General features: G+C 48.5%; 1 protein-coding gene across 1 annotated transcript in view; it reads left to right on the forward strand.

Annotated features, from left to right (window-relative positions):
* Positions 1 to 24,975, forward strand: part of CDH7 (cadherin 7) — a 105,900-nt gene that overhangs the window by 15,595 nt on the left and 65,330 nt on the right. The window contains exon 2 of the mRNA XM_036244508.1: positions 22,312 to 22,606. Within this exon, the coding sequence (XP_036100401.1) occupies positions 22,312 to 22,606 (295 nt within the window). The remainder of the gene's footprint in view (positions 1 to 22,311; positions 22,607 to 24,975) is intronic.

Genomic DNA, 24,975 nt, shown 5'->3' on the forward strand with positions numbered 1-24,975 from the left:
GAGCTATTTCACTGAAGAAAACACTTGTGTTTACAAGTCAATTTTTGAAACACTGTACAAGGCAATGGTATCAGGAGGAAGGGGATGCAAAAGAGAAGAAAACATTGCAATTCACATCGTTGATACGTCTACCTTCCCAAGGTCCCTTCCTCGCTCCCCTCCGCCCCTAACCTCCTGTCATTCCCCTGCCACATTTTAACATCTCCCTGACACTTAAGGGGCACCTACCACTTCCTGTGGGGCAAAGGAAGCTGTGTTCTAACGACCCTGTTGGTTGACTGTTACTTGTAGGTAGAAATGGAATTAAAGGACAGCTAACGAGGTAAAGTGAAGCAAAGTTGTCTGTTGGAAGCGTGCTCATGTACGTAAAATAGACCCTCATGTGTACGATCATTATGTTCTTACGACCCACTGAACCAGCAGATACTGAACCCCCTGTTCCCACAGGAAAGCCAGGGTTAGTTCCTGGGGAGCCTCTCGTCACTCCATTTCTGTCTTCTGGCCAACGGAGAGCCTTGTGTGGTGTGTGTTTCTGTTGAAAGACCTTATTGTGTTCACTCATGTGGCTGCCGATCATGAACACTGAGCAGGGGGCCGCTGTCATTGTTGCTCAGCCTTAACCAGGCCTAAACGGGTCTCTTCTCCCACACGATCGTCTTGTGTGTAGGGACACCAGACAGCACCTCACGTAAGAACCATTTTAAACAGCCCAGCAGCACAAAAAGACAGGAAATGTGCCACGAAGCCAACTGTGAACGCGAGCGGTGCGGTCCGAGCGGAAACGCGCCGGTCACCCCGCTGGGAACACGCGAACTGGATTCGCGGATTCGCCGCCCTGCTCATGGCCACGAGTGACCACCGACAGAGACATGCGGGCAAGTGGGCGCAGGTACGGAGTCTGGGAGTCCTGCGATCAACGCCACCCACTGGAGCAGAGAGGATCGACGCGGGTCGCATTTTGGGACGTGATGCTTGACCGTTTTCTTCTCCACATCAGTATATAGTTTTCCTTCCTAGTGGTTGCCCACGGTTCCGTTGTTTGTATTTTCCTTACTCTACGGCAGGAACATTTTAACGTTAGTTTTTCGGCAACTAATTCCCCCAGATACATAAACACGAGGAAGAGTAATCTGATAATGATGAAGATAACTGAACAGTAAGATAATTGATTCCAGAGTAAGACTAGCAAGAGGGGACAGTTCTGAAAAGCGACAGAATTCCAGTTAGTGATGTTTCCTGGATGTAAGGACCGGGGACTGCGGTCCGGCACTCGGAGAAAGGGAGACCCATCTCCGTGTCTGCTGTAGGGACTGACATTGCCCGCGACCTGCCAGAGCTTAGAGATTGATTTGTGGCCCAGTCATAACAAATGCCAAGAAGTTCTGGTAGCGTCTTTTTTTGTTTTAAATATGTTTTTATTGATTTTTTTTTTTTAGAAAGAGAGGAAGGGAGAGAGAGAGAGAAACATGGATGTGAGAGAGAAACATCTATCAGCTGCCTCCTGCACGCCCCCTGCTGGGGACCGAACCCGCAACCTGGGCATGTGCTCTGACCGGAATCAGAGACCTCTCAGTCCATGGGACAACGCTCAGTCCACTGAGCCACGCTGGCTGGGCCAGGAGCATCTGTGGACTCCCTCTCATGGATAATTCTTTTGTGTCACCCATTTGCTATTGGAATGCTGCCCTCGTCCTCTTGTCTTTAGTGTCTGCTTCGGTCATCGTAGTCCCTTCCGAACCCAGGCGGCCCCGAGGCAGACTGTTGGAAAAATACATAGGTGATGAGGAATTTGATCTTGCATTTCTTTTATGATATTTACAGTTCAATTAACTTCAGTTAACTAGAATCTGGTTAATTGATTGCAACAATCCACATGTGTGGTAATACATTTAAACTATGATTGGACGGAATCCAATATATTGTATCACACATAATTTTAATGAAACTAATTATTAGAGAGCAATGGTATATACAAAACAAGCATATTTGTCATAGAATGTGTCATTTAAATATATATAAATCTGTCCTGGGTAATTCTCAGACCAAAGGGACAAATGTAACATCTAGCTATCTATAGAGACAGCATGAAAACTGGATCATTTTCTTAAAATATACTGACAGTCTGGGGGAGAAGATTATAGACTGTGCTCAATGCAGTTTAGTAAAAATCTGTCTGGTTCAAATGATAGCGTGAAATTCATTGTGTCATTATTGAGGCAAATGTGGTCGATATTCTCTAACTCAGAATGCTTGTTTGTAGAAAATACATTAACAGTAAATTCTTAACCAGCATTCCAAGACAGCTTTGCTCAGTGCAGAAAATACCATGTGACATGTAGGGGAAAATCTCAACTACTTGGGGACAAACCCTAAATGACCAGACAGTGGGAAAGTATCTAAGGGTGTTTAGGTTAACTTTAATAAGTATCATTATTTATGTCTTTAGAGTTCATTGTCTACATTATGGAAGGGACATTTATTCATTTTTATCCTGATTTTGATATTGTCTAAATAAGAAAAGAAACATGAAAAGTATCACTTAGAAGGAGACTTGTGTCCTATGCGAGGAGATGAAGATTACTACAAAATTGAACCTTTCAGTACTATGAGACACAAACTGTTTAGTCATAAATAGAGCAGCAGAATGTTCGCAGCAGCACGGTGGCGTCGGGACACGGAACGTGCACGTTAACACGTGTTGTAAATACGGTGCTCACTGCTGCTCCGTGTGCTTCCACGGGGTCTGCGGAACCTTTGCCCCCCTGGGCCTGAGAGAGAAGCCGCCGCAGAGCAAAAAGGGTCACTCACCGAGGTTAAAGCTGCCCGTTGATACGGTCATAACGCGCAGGGGTAACAGTGACAGTTTCACTGTAGCATCTAACCCACACCCAGGCTTGTGTCTCTGCGCTGAGTGCAGCCGATCCCGCCCCGGGGACTGATGAGGAAGGGCCCTCCGAGCTGACCCTGCCATGTGACGTGACATTTCAGGAGCCCACCTAACTGGGGGGACGGTGGTCGCCGGGCAAGATACGAGTTCTTGGGTTGTAAGGCTTCATGGGAAAAGCAGAAGCGTTGCTTGTGGACGTTCTCGGAGTTGTGGAAGTTCACCACGTCCTGCAGGGCTGGGTCTTGGGAACAGCCTGTCCGGAGAGGGGTCCCAAACCGTGAGCACACAGGCTTCCGAGAAAGGTCCACACAGCCCCCCGCACATCCTGACTGCAGGCGTTTGACATATTAACACGGGGCTGCGAAGGGGGTGGGTTCCCTTCAGTATGACTTGTGCAAGGACAGCTTCCAGGGTGAGGACTCTGGGTCACATCCTACCCTTGGTTTCATGCCCATCAGTGAAAACCTGCTGTTTCTGACTCAAGACTGTCAAATGTTTGCGTTTCTCCCCCAAAATTAAGGATCATATGACAGGCGACATTTACTGACACATGTAGGCTGAGAGGCATGCATGAAATACTTAGAAAAAATGTAACAGAAATGTCGTTTTAAAGTTTAGTAGATAGAAATTCAGTATGCTTATATTTATATATATGCATGTGTGTATGACTATGTCGAAAGAAAGAGTTTTTCTGCAAGACTCATAGTGGGGTTGTTTCAGAGTGACCGTGTCATGCAGCATCTCGGGGCTCCTTGGTCGGGCGGGGCGGCTGCAGCTTTGACCCAGGGAGGGGGGGGCAGCTGGTCTGCGCTGTTGCCGCCACAGCTGCTGGTGGAGTTGGTGCCCTACTGTCTGTTCTCCATGTCACTGACCAGGATTTACAGGGTCCCTGCCATTCATTCTGCAGAGTAGCAGGAGTTTTCTTACAGGCACGGGGACGCGGAGTAGTTATCAAATACCAGTAACACCTTTGAAGGAATTCTCAGTCTAAATTCCCGGGGATTGGGGCTAGGTGAGCAGGGTATGCACAGAAGAACGAGGTCAGAGTGGCCTCAGCTTTTCACGCTGTACCAGGCAGGACCGGATGGGCTGCCGGACATATTGAGGCTGGAACAACATGTGATGAGGCGGCGCTGTGACCGCACGTGTGCGGACTCACTCTGTGGGGGGCTCTCCCAGGGCGGGGCTGTGCCTTTCATTCTGCATCCTCCACTCCGAACAGATGGGCTGCTGGGAGTATCTTTAAATGTATTACACACATGAATATAGCTAGGAAGCTGCAGTTTCTAAGTGGTCTGAGACTGTTAGGACTGGGCACTCAGTAGACATAGAGGCAACGTATTTCCCAGATAGGCTGGTGGCCTGCAGGGCAAACAAAGTTAATGTGAAGAATGGAGAAGAGGACCATCAGGTTGACTTCTGAGCGGATAGATCTCAGTCAAACGAAAGCACTGAAATCACGCGTTAAAATATTAAGCGACAAGGAAGGCCACTACTTGCTATAAGCATTTTTGTTTCTGTAATATTTTTACTGCTCTGTCCTGCATTTGGACATTCTGAAAACGAGCTCGTGTCGTTGGGAATTGCTCCAGGTTCGAGCGAACAATGTACTAAACTGGGTTGAGGTCGGATGCGCGCAGAGGATGCTGACAGGGGTTAATTGAATACACATTTATTAAGTACAAATAATGTATCCTTTTAGATCTTTGGACCCAGTGGAAGTATGTCCTTAGAGCTATTTCTACACAAAGCAGAGTCCACAGTGCTGGCTCAAATCATCAAAGAGGTTTAAAGATCAAAAAACTTAAAACCAGGAACGCACTTGTGGTCATGAACCCTAAAATAGCCGGCTATGGGTGCTTCCTCTAATGTGCCCATCCTAATAACACATGTCAAACCTGAAATTAAAATAAAAAAAGAAAGGGGAAGGTTAGGAAGGGGAGGAAAGGAAGAACAAAAAAGGGAGAGAGGTAGAAAGAGATGAAACCCTACCTGTCCCATTATGTTAAAGTTCATTTTGGTCTCTATAAGCCATGCTGGGTGGTATGAGCAGCTACGTTCACGGATCATCACTTGTTCTGACCTCATAGGGGCCACCTGCCTGGCTGCTCCACTAATGCAGATGTTTCTAGGAGCTCACGGCTTCCTGAAGTCACCGCCTCCCTGACCACACGCCTCTCTCTGATGATGCCACCTGCCAGCCACCTGCCAGCCACCTGTCACCCAGGGCAGGCAGCACCTGGTCCTCGATGGCCGGGAAGAGAAGCAGTGTTCTACCTGCTGTCACCAAGGTGGATGTCTCCAGGTTGCTAGCCAGCATTTTCCATAAGAATCTACTGTCGCCAGTTTCTGTTTTTCCAAGTTTAGATTTTACCTGTAGCTTAGACAGTTGACCTGGTTGAAAAGCAAACTTAATGGGCTAAAGAAGTGCGAAAGAGAAGAAAGTTGTGTTCCGTAATGATCCTATAAGACGTCATGGCATTCTGAATATTTTTCAAGACGTGCATGAATTTACTCTTTGGTCAAATATTTATGTAGCACATGGGCTGTGCACCCATATGGCTATAGATGGGGAAGTAATATGCAAATATGCAAAAGAAATGCTTTTGTCTTTCTGTGGATCACAGTATGATGAGGAAACGGGCACATCATCTCAGAGTTGTCTGATAGTGTTCTATAAATACGCAATGGGAGGTTGGGGAAAAACACAAAAAACAGACTGGAGAGATCAGACGAGTCTTGAAAGAGGAGGTGATATTTTGGCTGAGCCTCGAAGCCTGAGAAAGCAGCCCCTGAATGGACAAGAGAAGACGGCGTTCTTGTCCCGCGGGAGTGGCAGTGCACGGCGTGCAGCTGCAGGAACACGCCCTTTGTCTGGGGTCTGTCGGTGGTTCCGGCGGCCGGAGGATGGGAAAGGGCAGAGCAGAGCAGCCGCGAACCCAGAGCCGAGTCAGGGAAGTTGGACACACTGACCAAGGAGTCTGGGGGATCTGTTTATCTTCTGGTACAGGCGGGAGTGGGTTGTGAGCCTCTGTGCATTTAAAAAGGCCAACTCGACTAGTGTCAAGGGGTGTTTAATTGAATGCGTCCAGACTGGGGGCACAAGGACAATGCAGTGACGGGTGAAGTGTTCCAGGTGACAGGCGGTGGGCACTGACATGTGCTGGTGAGATGGGGATGGAGGACAAGGCAGGTAAGTTACTTGCACAGTGAATGTGTTAGGGATGTCAGCAATGAAACGTGGCGTTGAGACTGCTGGCCCGTGTGCCGAGAAGGGAGGAGGGTACCTATCTCACTGTTGTACGTTCAGCGTCAGCAAAGGGACCTTTACGGGGTGGGTCTGCATTGGTGATGGACGTGGTGTCTCTGGCTGGTGACAGGGAATATCAGATTGAAGTGTAACTCCACAGTGTTGAGGGATAACCACGTGAAGATACCCGTTCAGGAAACACCGAGATCCCTAGAAACAGGAGACGGGAGAAAACACGTCCGTGAACCTGGTTGGTGACGAAGTACGTAGGATCTGCTGAGAGGGGCTGGTTTTTAGGTTGGGTCATTGTGAAGGGCAAAGATAGGCGCTGTGCAGTGGACCGACGCTTGTGTCTGCCCCTCTCCGTTCTCCCTGTTCGCCCAGGTAGTCAGAAACGCTTTTGTTTAAATTGCACTAAGTCATCTTAGAATCTTACTAGAAAAGCTATTGTTCTGGGCAATTTGTGAAAGATAATCAATGAGTTCAAAAGACACCCATTCAATCCTGCAGTGCGTCCTGTGAGTCACCGTCTATGGACATCCTGTAGACACCTCGGCCTACTTACAAAGGGGCTTTCAGAAACTTGAAAACATGTTCACAGATTTCATTCGTGTTCATGCTTGGGAAGCAGCGATCTTATAACATGGCAAAATGTTTTTAGAAGGATCTAATCTAAAAATTCCGGACACGTCTATCTTTATGTCTCCATACTTATCATTTCCATTTAAAACGTAAAATATCTATGGGAGTAAATGCTTGTGTATGTATACACACACACATATGTGTACATGTGCATATGCTTGTGTGTGTATTTGTATGTGTATTGTTAAGCATGGTACCTCTAATAGCTTTTCACACACACTCAGACAAATTAGGAAAATATTTTGGTCTGAGAAGTGTCCTCTGCGTTTTTCTTAAACAGCTCTAAAAACTGCTCTTTGCTTCCTATTTGGTAGTTTATAAGTTATGTTTGTCACATGATCTCTCTTGAGTCTTACAAAAACGTTTTGCGGTTGGGAGAAACGTGATTATCACTGGTTAATTTCCGTATATGAGAAGATAAAAGCTAAGAGAAGTTATATCTGTAGCTAATAAGTGACCGAGCCAAGCCATGGTCCCCAAACTCTGCTCACGGCCACGCTCTGTTGTCCACTGTTGGTCACTGTCTCCTGGTAGTGTTAGGGGCCGTGGTACATGGCATAACCCATGATAACTGGATGCTCGCTCTGGGGTTCTCACCAACAAATCCTGTCCCCGGTTTTATAATGAGTTTAGAAGATGACAGAATTATTGGGACAACAAATACAGCGCGACAGTTTGCACTCCATCTGCCCCAGCTCTGGATGTACTGCGCTCAGATCTCCCTAATCCTTCATCTGCTTCTCTTTGACCTTTATGGCGAATTGGTGTCTCCAGCTTTTAATTAGATGACATTGGACTTGGTAACCTTTCTAGGGTTCGTATGCTCATTTGTTTATGTGGTCCTTGCACATTGACTTTGAAGGTGACATTTAACTACTCGTTTTATGGTGGTGGGTTAGATATTTTCCTCGGGCGCCCCGGGGGCTGACACTCGGTGCCTTGGAAAGGAGCCCTTGCCCTGCCCCAGAGCCCCAGGACGCCCGTCCGCCACAGACAGCCCTCCCCTGGGCTGGTGCCCGGAGGGTGTCCCAGGGGACCAGCGAGAAACGAGAAGGAAAGAGAGGTGTCTGTGCTTAGGGGAGTGAACAGGTGTGTCCGCTGGGGCTCAGGAGGTCTGCATCTGGTGGGCATGAGTGTGAATAATCAAAATCCCTAAACCTTGAAAAAATTAGGAGAAGCAGCAGCCAGGGTGCCACCTGAGGGCTGCGTGTGGTTGTTTTATATTTCCATTTGCTCGCCTTCAACTGAAGAAAGACAATGCAGCCCGGCCAGTGTGGCTCAGTGCTTGAGTGTCGACCCTGCACCAAGAGGTCGCTGGTTCGATTCCCCATCAGGACACATGCCCAGGTTGTGGGCCCAATCCCCAGTGGGGTGCACGCAGGAGGCGGCCAGTTGATGTTCTCTCTCATCGATGTTTCTATCTCTCTCTCTCCCTCTCCCTTCCTCTCTCTCTAAAATCAATAAAGGAAAAAAAATTTTAAATAAAAAAGACCATGCAGAAGGGAGACGATGCACATCCTCTTCCTGAGGTAACGAGCGTCTGAATAACCGCCTTCTAGAATAATCGGGTCTCCTTCCCTCCCAGGCCACAGAGTCAAGTTTCCGGGTCGTGGCTCTGTGGCCCCCGGAGCAGCAGACGAGCAAGGGCACTCGTCCCTGTTTCCACCGTCGCCCAGGGCCCCGCAGCCCTGTCCCCGTGCACCAGTCTGTTTGGCCTGCGTCAACCCTGCTCTTTACTGGTTCCCATAAAAAATCTGATTACACCGAGCATTTCGCAACATCAGAAGAAACCGTCATTAAACTTGAGTGAAGCCTTGGGCTGTGCCGTGCGGCACCCCATGAACACACTCCCTGCGAGGTGCTGGCCTTGGCCGGCCCACGCCGGAGACTGCGCATTGCGTGGTGTGAGGATTGTCCTCCCTGCTCCCAGCTCCTGGTCCCCTCTGTGTCATCTGTGCTGGCTTCAGTGTCAGTGAGGAAGGGTGGGTGTCTCCTTCCCACCCCGCAGAGTTGAAGAGACACTCCTTCTACCTACACGACCTATGAGAAATCCCAGTGAGTACACTGACTTGCACTTCATTATGAAACAGAAACATTGTTTCACTGAAGTAAAAGCCTGATGAACCAAAGAAGTATATGCATGTAGCGGAGCCAATGGACGTAGACAATGATGCTTGGGGCAGGGGTGGGGTAGGGAGGAGGGTGTCTGCTGGGATAGAGGAGAAACATCTGTAACAAAAATAAATCAATAATGAAAAAAATAAAGCAACAACAGGAAGCAGCCAAGTCTGGCACACAGGAAACAAATATTTGCAAATAATAATACTAAGAAGGAAAAGCCTGTATAGGAATACTGTTGCAGCCCAGGCTGTACGTTGGTGATCAGAGGCTTTGTGACGGGTGGTAACTATAAATTACTTGCAGCTTCTCATCACACTGTACTTATCTCAGAGTATATTGTCACTCAGCGTGATGGCAGGGGAGGCCTGACTTTGTAAGGTACATACGGATGAGATCATCTATAAAGATGTTCTGGGGGAAACACGTGAAGTAGCAACACCAAACGAAGTGCTGTCGCTTAGAGCGGTTGCCGTCATGTGTCTTTGAGCAACATAATAACCAGTGTTTCATGTGCACAGTCTACGTTCTTGATTTTCCTGTTTGACAGATGCAAAATAGGGGTGATTTTGGTGTGGACATCTGATGGGGTCAACTGCAGGAAGCCTTGGACGATGTGCTCTAGCTTTGCAAAGCTGGGGGTGGGGTACATTCCAGGGCGGAAGGAGGAAGGTAGGAGAAGAATATGAGAGAATAAGAAGGAAGGAGGAAATAACCGCAAAAACAGCACTTTCAATTCAAAGATGCAATCCTTTTTCACATTTTTACCTTCAGAAATTAGGATACCTGGCACAATGAAGGACGTCTTCAAACGATTACTGTTCAAGTTTCCTTTTCTGTCGTGGTCATACGTGATCATGGTGCACATGCGCTCCCCCCATTTGAAGACATGGGAGCTCAGCTGATCTTTAATAAGGGACAGTGTGGGAAGCCACCCTGCCCGTCTCTTGTTCTTGATCTGGAGAGCAATAAAACCACTGTGTTTCGATGAGATCACATGACAGTCATTTAGTACTGTGTGTTTGTGATGGTAAAGGGAGACCAGCTAGAAGTCTAAATGTCGTTTCTAAAGTGTAAATTGCTGTGCTGTTAGTGTTATGTGAGAAATGATGAAACCCTGCTTCAGGGCCATGCTGGATGCGGCGGAGACAAAAACGGCAGGTTATCGAGGTAGAACATTGGTAACTGGTGACTGATGGGGGTGGGGTCAAAGGAAAACAAGGAGGGATCTGAACCAGAAACTGAAAGTTTGAGAGCTACAAACTCATGTGTCGGTCCTCACTGAGGTTGGCTTTTCTGTGTGGGGGATGCAAGCCTCTTAGATCTTCTAGGTCATTCCTCTCTCGTAGGAGGACGTGGGTGGGGGCAGCATGGTGGAGACAGGAATGGGCCCAGTGCAGGCTTGGTTGTTGGTGAGAGCTGGATTCAAGTCTGTGACCTTATTGTGTAAACCCAGCCAAGGCCCTTAACCCTGTTAAGACATAATTTCCTCCTGTAAGAAATTAGGCCAAGGAAGCCTACCACGGAGGTTTGATAGGAGAATGAAAGTCTCTTGTCCACAGTGCCCAGCACATAATCATGCAGTAAATACCAGGCCTCGCTGTTAGCTGTTTGCATAAGAGAGCTGTAGATCAACACGCAGAGCTGGGCGACAGGAGCTAGGACTGCACACACAGCGAAGACGGATTCGGTCACAGGGAGGAACCGAGAGGCCACATTTCTTAGCGGGAATGATGGGATTTGAGGTAGATAGGATCAGGCTTGTGGGAAAATGTTGCTATAACTTCGTGGCTGAAATGGTTCCACTTCACATTTCATCGTGTCCAGAATGACTCCTTGCGGCGGTCACTGAGTCTCAGTGACCACTGCTCATCTTGTATTTGCCGTGTGACAACACACGCCTATACTGTTGTGAGATTTTAGAAATCGAATCACGGGTAATGTAAAGGAAAGGAGATTCAGTTGGCGCTATTATTTATTATTTATTTTTACCGGTCCACAGAAAAGGAAGATTTAGTTAATGGAAGTGACATAGAAAACAAGGGGGGGGGGGCATGCACCCAAAATGATGCCCTCCAGGCTTCTACTGGGAGGTTATCATCATCCCAGGACTGCTGCGGGGATTCTGGGCAGTTAGTCTGAAACAGAGGAATACACTTTAGCCAGGTGTCCAGCATGTGACAAGATTATATGCAGAGAAAATGTGTAACATTGTAAACCTCAGGGAAAGAGAGCAGATGGGCCTCCTTGGTGTGTGTATTTGTAAGTGATACAATGAATTTGTGCATAAGATACCCGATACATTGTAAGTATGTACTATTGATAACATTTCCTTTTAAATTGGTATACTTGTCCTGACAGTTGTGTTTAGCTGGCATATTGTTTTGATGTACTCTTTCAAGATACTTTGTGTATGTTCTTGACATACATTTTTAAATCCAAAGCTAATTACTTCTGTCAAATTATTGAGCCCAATTACTAGCTGGTATACATAGAGAAGACAGATTCTTACTCATAACTACCTTAATATTATATCTTAATGCCCCCCCCCAACGTATTACAAAACAGACATTTTGAAATTATAGGAAAGCATGTTACAAAATAAATCTATGGGATTTTCTGAGGATACCGTCATCCGAAGGCATTCTACAACAGCCCCGACTTGAGCAAGGTTGCGTGACAACACGGTTGGTTCCTATGTGGGATTCTATGGGACTGCTGGACCTAAGCGTCCTCATCAACCTGGAACGCAGCCCGTGACCTGTGTGGGTCCTGCAGTGGCCCGCGTGTGAGGGATCGGGATGGGTGACGAAAGTTCACCGAGTTTACTTAGAGGGCATATGGAGAGAGTGGTCCTACTTGGGTCCATTCTGTGGGTGAACAACCAAATGTCCCGAGAAGGGACAAGGGAGCAGCATCTGTGGTGCTAGGTTCAGGTCCCCCGAGTCTTGTCCTTTGTCATGATGCTCCATACAGATGTGAAATCGGTGTCACTATTACTCTGACTCACCTGATTCTGATTGTGCTGCCAAAAAGCTCGTTTTATTCATCTTGAATCTCAGTCCATGGATTCGTGGAGAGCAGATTGCTAATAGTTGATTCTTATTTGAAAAGAGGGGACAGAGTGACACTTTGAAATAAATGTGGCTGTTAAGAAAATATGCAGAGAACTTACTGCATTTTATTTTTATTTATTTATTTATTTATCCTCACCCGAGGACATTTTTTTTTTTTTTTTTGATATTTTGTTCAGATAGAGTGGGAGGGAGAGAGAGAGAGAGAAACATCGACGTGAAAGGGACACATCGAGTGGCTGCCACCCACACAACCCAACCAGGGCCGGGGACAAACTGCAACCGAGGTCCATGCCCTTAGCAGGAACCGAACCCGGGTCTCTCGGGACCGCAGGCCGCTGCTCTAACCGCTGAGCCAAACCGGCCAGGGCGAGAACTTATTGCATTTTAAAAACCAGACAGAATTTCATTAGTTTAAAAGCCATACCGAATTTTGCAAAAAAAAAAAAACAACAATCAGTCTTAAGTGGCGGTGTTCCTCCTCGCCCCCGGCTTGTTTCTGAGCACTGGGACGTGGCCACCTGTCCCGGGATGGTGCTGGCGGAATCCTCCTGTTGATAGCAGACAGACCTGTAAACACAGACAGACGGGCCAGGCCAGTGTCTCCCGGGAAACCAGTGACGCTGCTCCCAAGTGTGTCTCACCCTGTGGCAGCCAGTTACTGTCCGGCTCCATGTTGCCCATCCTTCCCTCTCGCTTTTTCTCCCTTTTTCTGTGTCTTTTTTCTTTCTGCAGCTTTACTCATTTTATTGCATTGTTTATGGAAACCTGTACCCTCTAGGCATTAAACACGGCCATCTGGATTGTCGGTGGTGGGAAGGCAGGACTTTGACGTCGCTGTGGTTGATGTGGGCACCAGGAAGGTTCTGGAAGGACTTGGTTTTCCCCCTTTATTTCCGTGCGAGATTCTGTTTGTAGAGAAGAAAACGGGTCTCCATTTCTTCTGAGGTCACCCGAGGCAGAAGATGGTCTTATTTCTTCTCTCTGCTCTGTTTAGATGAGACAGTTCCGTACCCCCGGGGGGCGTGTCATGTGAAACAGGTTATTGTCTTCATTTGGGAAACTTCTGTGTTTATTGAGTTTATGCCAGACATTTTTTGAGGTATGTTTTAAAATTTGTACCTCTTCAGCAAATTACTTCGAGGCTCTGCAGACCTGCGTATTCTCTCTCTTTTTCACCTAGTTCCTAAGCCTTTTTCTCTTGTCTTTCAAAATGATGCGACGAGGAAATGAAGGCGTTCCCCAGGCTCCTGTATCACTCCCTCCTTTGGGCCCGCGGTTCCTCCACTGGGTGGGGAGTGGTGTGACCGAGAGCTTTTAACACCGAGAAAGCCTGAGCTGTGGACACGTATTCGGTCTGGAATAGTCTGTCCGAGATCTGGGCACGGTGCTATGAGTGGACACGAGACACTCAGCTCGCCCTGGGCATGGGACACGGGGCGAGGAGGTGCCGCGTGGGGAGACACGTGTACAGATGTGGCCGCGGGCTGAGTTAAGGCCACGTGGCTGCTTTGTCTTCCCCACGGAAAAACATCACTGTGAATCCTCTTCTCTCTTGTGACTGGTTCACTCACAGGGCGAAGTTTCTAGACATTGAAGCATTTGGCAGCATGGAAAATACAGGAGTGGACCAGGGAGGACTGAGAAGCCCGCGGCAGGCTGCCCGGGGTTATGTGTCCTGTTAACTGTGCTGCCCGGCGGCTTCCTCCCCGGCAGCGGCTGCGTTTGACGGGCAAGACCACGTCTCCCCCCAAATGACGGGAATGTGCCCCTCACACTCCGTGTTGGTGCCGGAGACCGCGCGGTGGGCATGAGGACGGGTACGCGGAGAGCCACGCTCTGCCAGTCTTTACTTATTCGTTACCTGTGTTACCTGTGCAGGTCCGACCCCCAGGCCACCGAGGCTGAGACAGGGACCTGCCTGCAGGGAAGCCACTGGACTGTGTTCTTGGAGTCGGTACTTGTCAGGGAAGTGGGGTTGGGCCAAGGAAGGAGCTGAGCTTCCAGGCAGTTGTAACCTAGACCTTGGTCAGCCTTTGGGGAGCTGTGGAGCTGGTTGTCCTGAATTGGAGGAGGAGGCGCCTCAAAGCCCCCCATCAGCGGGTCACTGCATGTGGGGTGGCCCAGAAGGAAGTATTGTCTTTTCGTCAAATGGCTCTCTTGACCAATTTTGCAATTTGCCCATTGTTGAAGTCTCCCCATCCAAATGTGGACTCCAAAATGTGATTTCCATCGTCTTCACGCTACGGTTTCTGTGCAGAAGACCCCAGGGAGTGTTTTTAAACCCTCTGCAACGCTGACCTGACTTCCTCCTCCCAAACGCCGTGGACAAACGGCCATCTCAGCCGACGGGTGGCTCTGCAGGTGGCCCCGTGCCTGTGCGGTGGCATCTCCGTTCCCCCTAGTGAGAGGGCAGGACAAGGGGTTAGATGACGGCTGCCTGGGAGCGTTCAGAGTAGCTTCCGCGTGAGGTTTTCTCCCCGCACCCAGGGCTTCTTTGCTGCTCTGGGTTGAGGGCCGTTTTGCTGCGTTGTTTGCTGGCGAGCCCGTTTGTGTTTAAGAACACAGGACGTACTCTGTTGCGACCTCCTAATAACTTCGTAACTACGTTTAAAATGAATTGCTTAGATAAAACTTTAGTCTCTCTCTACTATTATTACTGGGTTCAGCCGACGTTCCGCTGCTCTGCCGTGACTGTGAACGTTGCTGGGCCCTTCCTCTCGGGACCTCGCTGGACCTGGACAGAGGGACCCACCGTGGACGGTGCTTTGAGTGGCACACCCCTATGCTCCCGTGACATACATTTTCTGCTCAACCTCCGGTTAAAAAGCCAGATTAAAAGCTATGCCCTGAGAAGAAAGCTTACAGTTACCAGGGCTTTGCTGTCTAAGAGCCTGTGGTTCACCCCTGGAGCTTAGAACCGAGCGAGCCCGGTACTGCACAGGTTCCTGACGTGGGCGCGCGCGGTGGCCACAGAGCCCTGAGCCGGGGGGAGTTTCGCTCAGTACCGGTGGGGTCACGGCCGACGGAGCTGCTCGCAGGGTGTGGACGTGGCCCAGATGAGCTGCGGTTTCCCGGGGGAGGTGCACCAGTGCGAAAGTGAGGGTGCCCTTCGGCGTGGGCGCCCCGGCCCCCAGGTGAAGGAGGTGTGCCCCTCCGTGGGAAACTGTGTGCCACCAATGCAGAAGCTTTTCCAACAGAAGCAGCCTTGCTCCCCCCTAAGGGATGCAGGTAGTTCTGCTGTGCTTTGTACGTAGGGACAGAAAGTTACAAAGTGCTTCCGAACGCGTTGTCCCGGGATCCTCACTTCACCGTGCGAGGCCACGTGCGCACTTGCAGACGCTGATCCATGGGGACGGGCTGCGGGGACTGAGGAGCAAAGAGGCGGCTCAGCGAGGAGCCGGGGGACACTCACTGGCCACACCTGCTTCTCCTGCACTGAGTGGTGGCAGCCCTTAGCTGCCGAGCAAGGGAACGGGCCCCAGGGATGTTTAGTGCCACTGAATCAGTGTGAACTTTTTCCAAGACTAAACACAATCTGAGTAGCCCCTCCTTTCTTTTTTATTTCTGGTTGGTTGAAAATAATAGAAATAAGATTTTCTTGGCAATTTTAATCTTACCTAAGCACCTCCTGAGTCGGATCCCTTTCCTGTATCCTGTGTAGTAATTAATGCCTCTACTTCTTAAAGCCCGAGTTGCCATGGAAGAGGCATCACAAGTAAATTGTGTCCTGTTACCCTGGGCTACAATGATAATTATAAATGAGGAATTCTTTAGCCAGCAAAATATGACTCTTACCCTTGTTTTCATGTGTAATATTTCAACAGCTTGATAATTATATGGTCTCCAGTGCCATGTGGAACCTAGCTATTAAAAAGCATAATGAGCCCTGGCCAGCTTGGCTCAGCGGTTAGAGCTTTGGCCTGTGGACCAGAAAGACCCGGGTTCTGTTCCTGCTAAGGGCACATCCCTAGGTTGCAGTTTATCCCTGACCCCGGTTGGGGTCGTGTGTGGGTGGCAACCACTCGATGTGTCTCTCTCACATCGATGTTTCTCTCTCTCTCTCTTCCTCCCTTTCTCCCTCCCACTCTATCTGAAGAGAAATGCAAAAAATGTCCTCAGGTGAGGATTTAAAAAAAAGCATAATGAGAAGAGAAAACTTGCACGTAATGTGTATATTCAAGCAGTTTCATTTATGCCATTTATTGTTTAAATCTGCCCTCTGTACTTATAATTTCAACCTTGTAAAAGTTTAGTAAAAGTAAATTGCCTGAGTTCTAACAATCTGTAATTCTGAACTCTAAAAAAACGAGGAATCTATAATAACTAAACCCATGGTAGAAAATTCACCTCAGAAGTATTTGCTAATATTCAGTAAAAATCTTTAACAGATTTATAAACATGTTCCTCAGAGGAGAATATGCACATTTTTTACTCAGCGGTCATTATTCTATTTTTGTACACAAAGGTAGTAGCAGTTTAGACTTTTACTTATATAATAATACATTTTGCATTTATTTTTACTCAGATGTTCTTTTCACAGACAAACTGAATGTAAAACTATCACTGTTTCCATCTTTATCATATGTAAGTCAGTGAGGATTATCAAAGAGATACTTTGTTTAGTTCTGTTTATTTAGTGTCGCTTCCGTGATCAACATGATCTCTTTCCTAATAATTTCATCTTATGTCTAGATTTGTTCTTTTTTATGACATGGTATTTAGTCAAAAGCAAAAACAGTAAAAAGTACAATGCTGTGGTTATACTAGTTTACCCTGATGAGTTACATTCTGCTGTATCATCTCCAGTGGTTGCCACAATGTTGCAGTGAAGTCCAGGCGTGGTTATTTTTATCTCTGTTTTACAGACAGGAGACTCAGAGACAGAGCACACAGACCAACCGCCAGGAAGCTGATAACAAGGAGAGTTTAAGATGTTCGTAGAGGGAAGAAAAATTGATCAATATATTTAATTGATTTTTTTAACCTCAGTCTTTACTAAATTGAGGAATATTTGCCATTTTCAGACTTTTCTTTAAGCAGATGAATTGAAAGTATTAGAACAGGCAGTTTGTCATTTCATAACAGGCCCTCGTTGGCTAAATACCTGGAAGAAAATAGTCAGAACTGCAGTGCACTGATCTGTTTTTAGTTTCGATCTTTGCAATCTTAAATTTAAAAAATACGTGGTGGATAAAAATGAATCAAGAACATGGAGATTCTGCCACCCAAGGACATCCAAGGGTTCATAAAACCCTCCTGGAGCATGTGTGTGCAGTGTGTGTGTGATCATGTCTGTCCTGCAGGGCTCTGTCTCCTGGGGAACACAGGCGTGTACATGTGCTGTACAAGGTAACGTGCCACGTGTCGCCCTGGGCACACCAGCGAAGAGCCTGGGCTCCATCTGGACAGCTGAGGGGAGCAGGGAGAAGAAACCAGAGATACTGTGTGCTTTTTTGTTTAGTTTGTTTTCTTTTTTTTTTTGCCTAAACGAACAGCAACTACAATCAAACGCGCGTGCCGGTTCGACAGAGTGGATTCATACAGTCCCTACATTGAACTCCACAACTGTTTATTGAGAATGTGGGATGTGGTGCCAAGAAGAACTGAGCTCTTGTGAAGTTTATATGCTAAAGGGCTGGAGGGGACCACAGCGAAGGCAGATTTTCTTTCTGTTGGAGAAAGTCAGGCAGCGCCTTGGAGGGAAGGGGGCTGGTGGCTGCGGCCTCAGCCCGAGGGAGTGGCATCAGCTGGGCGGACGCCACTGGCAGGCAGGACGGTGACAAGGATGGACACGCGGTGCTCAGGCAGCGGGGAGCACCAGTTCAATGGGGGGCATGAAAAAGAGAGACCCAGGCGACAGCCTCGGGCCACGTGGAGCCCTGTGCTTAGAATGGGGCTTAATTCCATGGGGGGTGCACTTAAATGTATTTAACGAGGGTCTGACATAGTGCAGTGTGTGTTTAGGGAGATATTTTCTGACATGTGCAGCGACAGCCTAGAGGTTGTGAGCGAGTGAAGGGGATGACTGGGCGGTTCTGTGATAGCCCAAGTCAAGGATTTTAAGATTCTGAATTCGGATGACTGCTCAGAGACACTTAGAAGAAAGGGCTGATACAGTAGCGATAACGTGTGGGTGTCCCACCAAGCAGGAGACGATGGAGCCACAGTGAGTTATTAAACGCATTATGTTTTGGGCACCGGCAAGGTGTTGTGTCCGTGCCTGTGCAGATTATGGAGAGTCCAGCTCAGCTGGGTGTTTCCTGCTCAGTCACCACACACAGTGCTGAGGTGTAGGAGGTTCAGGGGTCCCGCACAGTCTGACCTCCTTCCCTGCCCCTTCCCCTCAGGATGTAGACTGCAGTCAGGGTTCTGGGCGCCTCACTGTGCTCATCTGCAGTAACAACGACGATGATGATGATGATGATGACGATGCAATATTTACAGTGGTGTCACGACAAACATTGTAAAAGGATTTAGGGACCCAGGCAGCATAGGTGCAGATTGCCTAGTGTTTGATGAACCAAGATTTTGTTGTTGTTGTTGTTGTTCAGGTGAATCGCAAGATGTTGATGAGATTATTTGCAAGTGAAAAAGACGTAGCATCGTGAGTAATTCTACTTTGCATCAAGTAGAGTACAGATATTTGTTTTTTGTTGTGTTTTTTCATGTATTTTTATTGACTTATTTACCACGTTGTAGGGTAATAGAATTTTCCCCCCTGGCTTTCGCTGAGGAGAGGAGTGCTCATCCATCTACGTAACAGCCATTGACACAGGATGCGTGTGCATGTGCGTGTGCATGTGCGTGTGCACACCCGTGGGCCTGCGCCGACACAAATACATGTCAATTTAAGAATGCCGCTTGGAGTCCGACACTTGCAGCATCTCTCACAACAGAGGATGCTGGTTTCTCGCTGGCATCATGGGTTCCCCTCCACCTGTCAAGACTATGATAGTGGCACAGCTCCCAGATCGGATGTCTGAAGGCCTGGTCGTCATGTGTCCTCGGTACCTGCCGAGCGGGTCGTCCATGTCCAGCTCCACGAGCGTGTACCAGCCCTCAGGGACCCTGAGCTGAGACTGCGATTTTCTGCTTGTGAACTTTGACAATGATTCCAAGCCTAGTGACGGGGGACGCGCCAGTGACGGTCCTCATCGCGGGGACGTGCCAGCGACGGTCCTCACCATGGGGGATGGGGGACATGCCAGTGACAGTCCTCACCGCGAGGGACGTGCCAGTGACAGTCCTCACCACGGGGGACGTGCCTAGTGATGGTCCTCCCCGCGGGGGATGCGACAGTGATGGTCCTCCCTGCGGGGGACGCGACAGTGATGGTCCTCACCACGGGGGACATGCCTAGTGATGGTCCTCACTGCAGGGGATGCGACAGTGACGGTCCTCAGTCGGGGACATGCCAGTGATGGGGAGGCTGGTGAAGTCCAAGGGCTCCTGAAACAGGTGTGCGTGTGTGGGTGAGAGAGAGGGTATGTGTCTGTGTGTAAGAGAGAGAGAGGGTGTGTGTGTGTGTGTGTGTGTGTGGGTGTGGGTGTGGGGGGGAGTGTGTGGGTGTGTGGGTGTGTGGGTGTGTGGGTGTGGGTTTGGGTGGGTGGGAGGTAGAGGAGAAGGACTCTAATTCTTGCATAATTGGAGATGCAATAAGAACAGTTCAGCCCTGGCCGGTTTGGCTCAGTGGTTAGAGCATCGGCCCGCGGACCAGAGAATCCTGGGTTCAGTTCCCGCTGAGGGCACGTGCCTCGGTTGGTTTGTCACTGGCCCCAGTTGGGGTCGTGTGGGTGGCAACCACTCGATGTGTCTCTCTCACATCAATGCCCCCCCCCCCAACTCTATCTGAAGATAAATGCAAGAATGTCCTCGGGTGAGGATAAAAACACACAAACAGAACCAGAGTTGTGTGGGCAGGGATGACAGCTCTCACGAGGGCTGGCTCTGTAGACGGGCGTCCCCGGGAAGGTTCCGAGTGCAGCAGACTCTGCGGGAGGAGCAGAGTGCGTGGCACAGTGTCTCTGAGGTCAGGGACGCTCCTGCACGTTGCGCACGGCTGTCAGTGTGCGTGCACACTCCGCACCGAGGCTCGGTGAGGCTGAGCGGGTTGCGGGGTGCCTGTGTGACGTGTGTGCCGCGGGGCGTCCTGGGGTGTCAGCAGCTTAAACACAAGCTGTTCCCGTCCTTGTCGGCCTCTGTCTGGGGCCTGGAGTCCTTGCTGCGCTGCTGAGGCTGGTGGAGCGCGCGCTGTCACATAGCACCCAGCAAGGACCCTTCCGGTAGGTCGTCACGTGTGCATGGAAACCCCCTGAAGCATCGAGGTTCTCGAGGGTTTGGGGAGCTATCAGGTGGGGCAGGTTGCCTGTGCCAGTCTCCGCAGAGAGAGGTCCCACCGCAGGGGGTGGCACGGACCTTCCCCAGAGCTGGCAGCGAGCTCAGGCGAAATGCTCAGCCCTCCTCGCCCTCGGTTGCCCGTCTGTCGGTCGCGATGAGTCCCGGTGCTCCGTGGAGTGGTCACTGCCCAGGCTCCGTTAGGAGCAGTGCCCGGTGCAGGGAAGGACTCGGTAGCTCCAGCTAGGACGAGTCTCGGCTCTCTCCGCCTTGGAGGGGTGCACGGAGCAGCAGCCCTGAGAAGGGCTTCGGACGAGGAAGTAATACCCGGCCGTCAGCTCCAGCGTCTGCACCTGCGGGGCAAACACGGACAGTGACCCCCGCGCTAGGTCCACGCGCTCGGCCCGCGCCCAGCAGATCTCAGTGAGAGCTGGCGCCAGGAACTCCCCTTCGCGTGTTGCTGAGCCCCGACTGCAGCCACAGAAGCCAAGGGGTGAACCAGGTATTTGCACCCCCTGCAGCAGAGAGCAAACAGCTGCCCTGGCGCGTGGCGGAATCGCAGGCGTCCACGCTGCCAACGCGCCCCCCGGCTCCCACACACAAGGAAAACGCGGCGCCCACGGTTCCGAGGTCACTTGCCACCTTTTCTGCTTCTAGCACCTTGTCTCTCAAAGGTGCGCCCGGAGTTCTGCAGGAAAAGGCCTCGCTGTTCGCAAGTCGGGCTTGTGCATCCCTGTGGGTCCAGGTCCGGAACGATGACTGTTCTGTGGCCGGGGAGATTGTCGAAATGACGGGCCGGGGCCTGCATGTCTCAGGTTAGGAAGTGCAGGAACATGTGTAGGTATTTCTGGTTTCCTGAGGTTCCCGTGTTCAATATAATGTTCTGACACGCTGAGGGAGGAGCCCCGGAGGAAACGCACATCAGCCGCTGGCCCCGCCCCTGTCGCCAGGGCCAATCAGGCAAATCCACTGCCTGCTGGGTGTTTCCAGGGGGGCCTCAGCTGACGTCACCAGCGCATGTCGATGTATAATTCCGATTTCAGAGAGCAATGGGATTATTTGTCAGCTTCAGATTTTTAAAGTGCAGAACAGGATCTGGGTCAGTTTAGTGATGGACGTACATCCATATTGATAATCTTGCAGAGACCGTGGGTGGGAGGCAGGGGCACATTTAAAGAGGGCAGGGATTTTTAAGCACATTAAATACTATATTGGATCTAGATTGACAAGTGTTCTATATAGCAAGTCCCTTTGCTTGGAAACAGAACAAATGAACCCATTATACGTGTTGACTGAATGTCCCTGCTCAGTTCAAAGACGATGTCTAAATCTGGTAACAGACCCGGTCATAACACTGCAGGTTTCAAAGTTTGGGTGTGATATAAAACTCCTTTGGCCCTGGCCGGTTTGGCTCAGCGGTTAGAGCGTCGGCCTGTGGTCCCGAGAGACCCGGGTTCCCACTAAGGGCACGTACCTCGGTTGCAGTTTGTCCTCGGCCCTGGTTGGGTCATGCGGGTGGCACTTGATGCGTCCCTTTCACGTCATGTTTCTCTCTCTGCTCCTCTTTCTCTTCCTCTCTCTCCCTCCCACTCTGTCTGAACAAAAAAACTGTCCTCATGTAAGGATAAAAAACAAACAAACAAACAAACAAAAAACAAAACACTCCTTTGGCGAGGGGCCTCTTTACGGGAAGAAATGCAGTGTCGGGTTCACCAGTGCCAGCGAACACGTTCCCGTAGCCTGTCCGCTGGGCACAGTGAGCACCAGCGACTCTGCATGAACAGGACAATCGCGTGTCCTACTGCCCCACACAGGGATGAGTTTGCGTTGTCTCCATGTCGCTGACTCTCTCGTAAGTTAATCTCATCTCCCATGAATTTCTCGACTTTGCATGAACAGGACAATCGTGTGTCCTACTGCCCCACATAGGGATGAGTTTACGTTGTCTCCGTGTCGCTGACTCTCTCGTAAGTTAATCTCATCTCCCATGAATTTCTCACCAGCTTCACTCTGATGTGGATAAAGGAGACGGTTCCATCAAGTACATCTTGTCGGGCGAAGGGGCAAGTTCCATTTTCATTATCGACGAGAACACCGGCGACATTCACGCCACCAAGAGGCTGGACCGTGAGGAGCAGGCCTACTACACGCTGCGCGCCCAGGCGCTGGACCGGCTCACCAACAAGCCTGTGGAGCCCGAGTCCGAGTTCGTCATCAAGATCCAGGACATCAACGACAACGAACCCAAGTTCCTGGACGGCCCGTACACCGCCGGGATTCCCGAAATGTCTCCTGTGGGTGAGTCAAGCATGCACTGCTTGTGCAGGGTCTGATTTTAAGGGGTTGTATTTAAAATCAAATCATCATCTGTCCTGAGAATCAAATCACATTCGTATGTGTATTGAACAGCTGCCAGTAAGGGTTAGGGGCGTGTTGGGAACACGTTAGTTGTCAGGACCTAGCCCCTGTCATTCAACATGTTATTTTATTTTATGGCAAATTAGGACATTCTTCCTTCCACCCAGCGACCTCAGTGTCTTCAGGGAGCTATTTTGTTTTTACATTCCCTTTTCAGTTGGAAATTTTAAAAAAAATAATTTAAATGATGCCTAAGAAGTGAAAAAGGAAAGTCTTTGCAGACACGGGCCTATGATGATTGTTTCTTTTCCTGTCTTCTGATAGCATCTGTCTGTGGTCAGGGTGTTGGGTTGGTCGTCAGTGGCCAGCCACACTGCCATTTAGACCTGGTGATTTCTCTGCTGTATTCTTAAACGACAGAAGTCCATCCACATGCCACCAGTAATCTTTGTCTAATCTCTCCAGACACTTAAATGCATCACCATTTATATTGAATTAATAACAATGGGAAAGTGACCCTGTTTGGAGATATATTAAAAAAATGATGAAGGTCGTTTAGCTCCGAGACTCTGACATTGCCCATCACTGGAAAAATAGAAAGTCCTTCTAGTATCTACTTTCTATCAAATAATATTAAACTCTGTTTTAAATGCCACGTGTTCAGGGACCTCTGGAATACTTTCTTCCAGTGCCTGGTTTAAGTGTGGATGATCTTACGAAACAATGAAACATTATGGGGCTGGAATAGACACAATAGCTTTATATGTTGATTTCCTGTTGTTTTTAGTATCAAAGGAGGATGCTTATTTAAAATAATAATTAAACCTGCAGTTGAACACGTGAAAATTTTACCCAGTGTGATTTGTTTTACTTTCAATACAGGTCATTTCATTCATTCCAGGATTCAAGCAACACACATACTGTTCTGGGAAGTGCAATCACAATGTCGTCTGTCGTGTGTGCCCTTCAGGGGACATCAGAATTCACTGACCTCGATTTCTGTTCCTATCAGATGGGAGAGGGACATTTATTTGGGGCATCATGGTTCTTGCTGCCAAAGAAATCCAAATGGAAAATGAGCCAGAGGAATCGATGCTTGTGATCAGGAAAAAAAAATCTGACAGTATTTCCCCCTAGTAGCTTCTGTGTAAGCATTTCTTTGACCAAAGAAGCTTGTTCACACTGTCTCTGTAGAGCTCACGTCTTCAGAGTGCTTCATGCTGTCATGGCTTTGCCACAATAACAAAAGCAGCAGCATCAACAGCAGCAACACGATTTGGGAGGTCTTAGGGAAAAGAGAATTGTAAGCTTTAGCAGAACAGTGAGTTTTGAGGGGTCTAAGAGCAATCCACGCCAACCCCATCATTCTCATTGGCATGGTGGGTGCTCTTCATTGGCTCACTCAGTCCCCCTTCCCTTGGTGGGATGTGACATGCAGATTGGATCCATGGGACCTTGGTTTAGAGGCTGAAGGATGCCCTGTGGATGCCCCGTGGCTTTGGCTTCAGCGGTGCCCCTGTGAGACCAAAGAGCAGGATTGCTTTGCACACATTCGGTTATTTTAGTTTTCTGATCGATTCCAACAGGTTAGAACTTTTCAGAAAATGATTTTCAAATGTTGACACTAATTGAAATCACTGGGTTAATACCAACATTTGAACTAAGAACAGTGAAGGTCTATGTAAAAATAGGTTCTATGGATTTTAAGTGAGTCATAGTTTATCAGAATGTTTCTTTCTAACCAAGTGGTTTATAATAACCACTAAATCGCATGGTATATATAACACAAGCTTTCAGTGTTTAATACTCAGGGCTATTTTTTTTTTCATTACATGCTTATTAATTATAAGATTTAAAACACATATAAGCCCTTAGGATTGCTTATTCATTGCCAGAAGAGCAGAGATGAGCATGGAGAATTTAGTTATTTGAGAATAGGTCTGTGTGTACACAGTAAATTAATGAACACTTCAGAAAAGTACACACTGTACACAACCAAACTTCCAGAAGTATACTTTTCAGCGTTTTGTTTGTTTAGAGTTTTCTTTTCTAATGAAGTAAGAATCAGTACTAAGCATATCACTAGAATGAACAGCGCATCATAGAGAATATACACAACATCAATGTCATTGATTCTAACATTTTTAAATGAATTAAAATTAATTCTTAAAAAGATTTTCAAATATACGTTATTCACTGTTTGGTTCTACCAGGCATCTACTCTTGAGCACAATCACCCAAGATCATAAAAAAATAAAAAGAAAAGGAAAAAAAAATATTCAGAATTAAAAAAAATAGTGAATGGTGTC

Source organism: Molossus molossus, unplaced genomic scaffold, assembly GCF_014108415.1.
Source record: "Molossus molossus isolate mMolMol1 unplaced genomic scaffold, mMolMol1.p scaffold_m16_p_6, whole genome shotgun sequence".
Taxonomy (NCBI): Eukaryota; Metazoa; Chordata; class Mammalia; order Chiroptera; family Molossidae; genus Molossus; species Molossus molossus.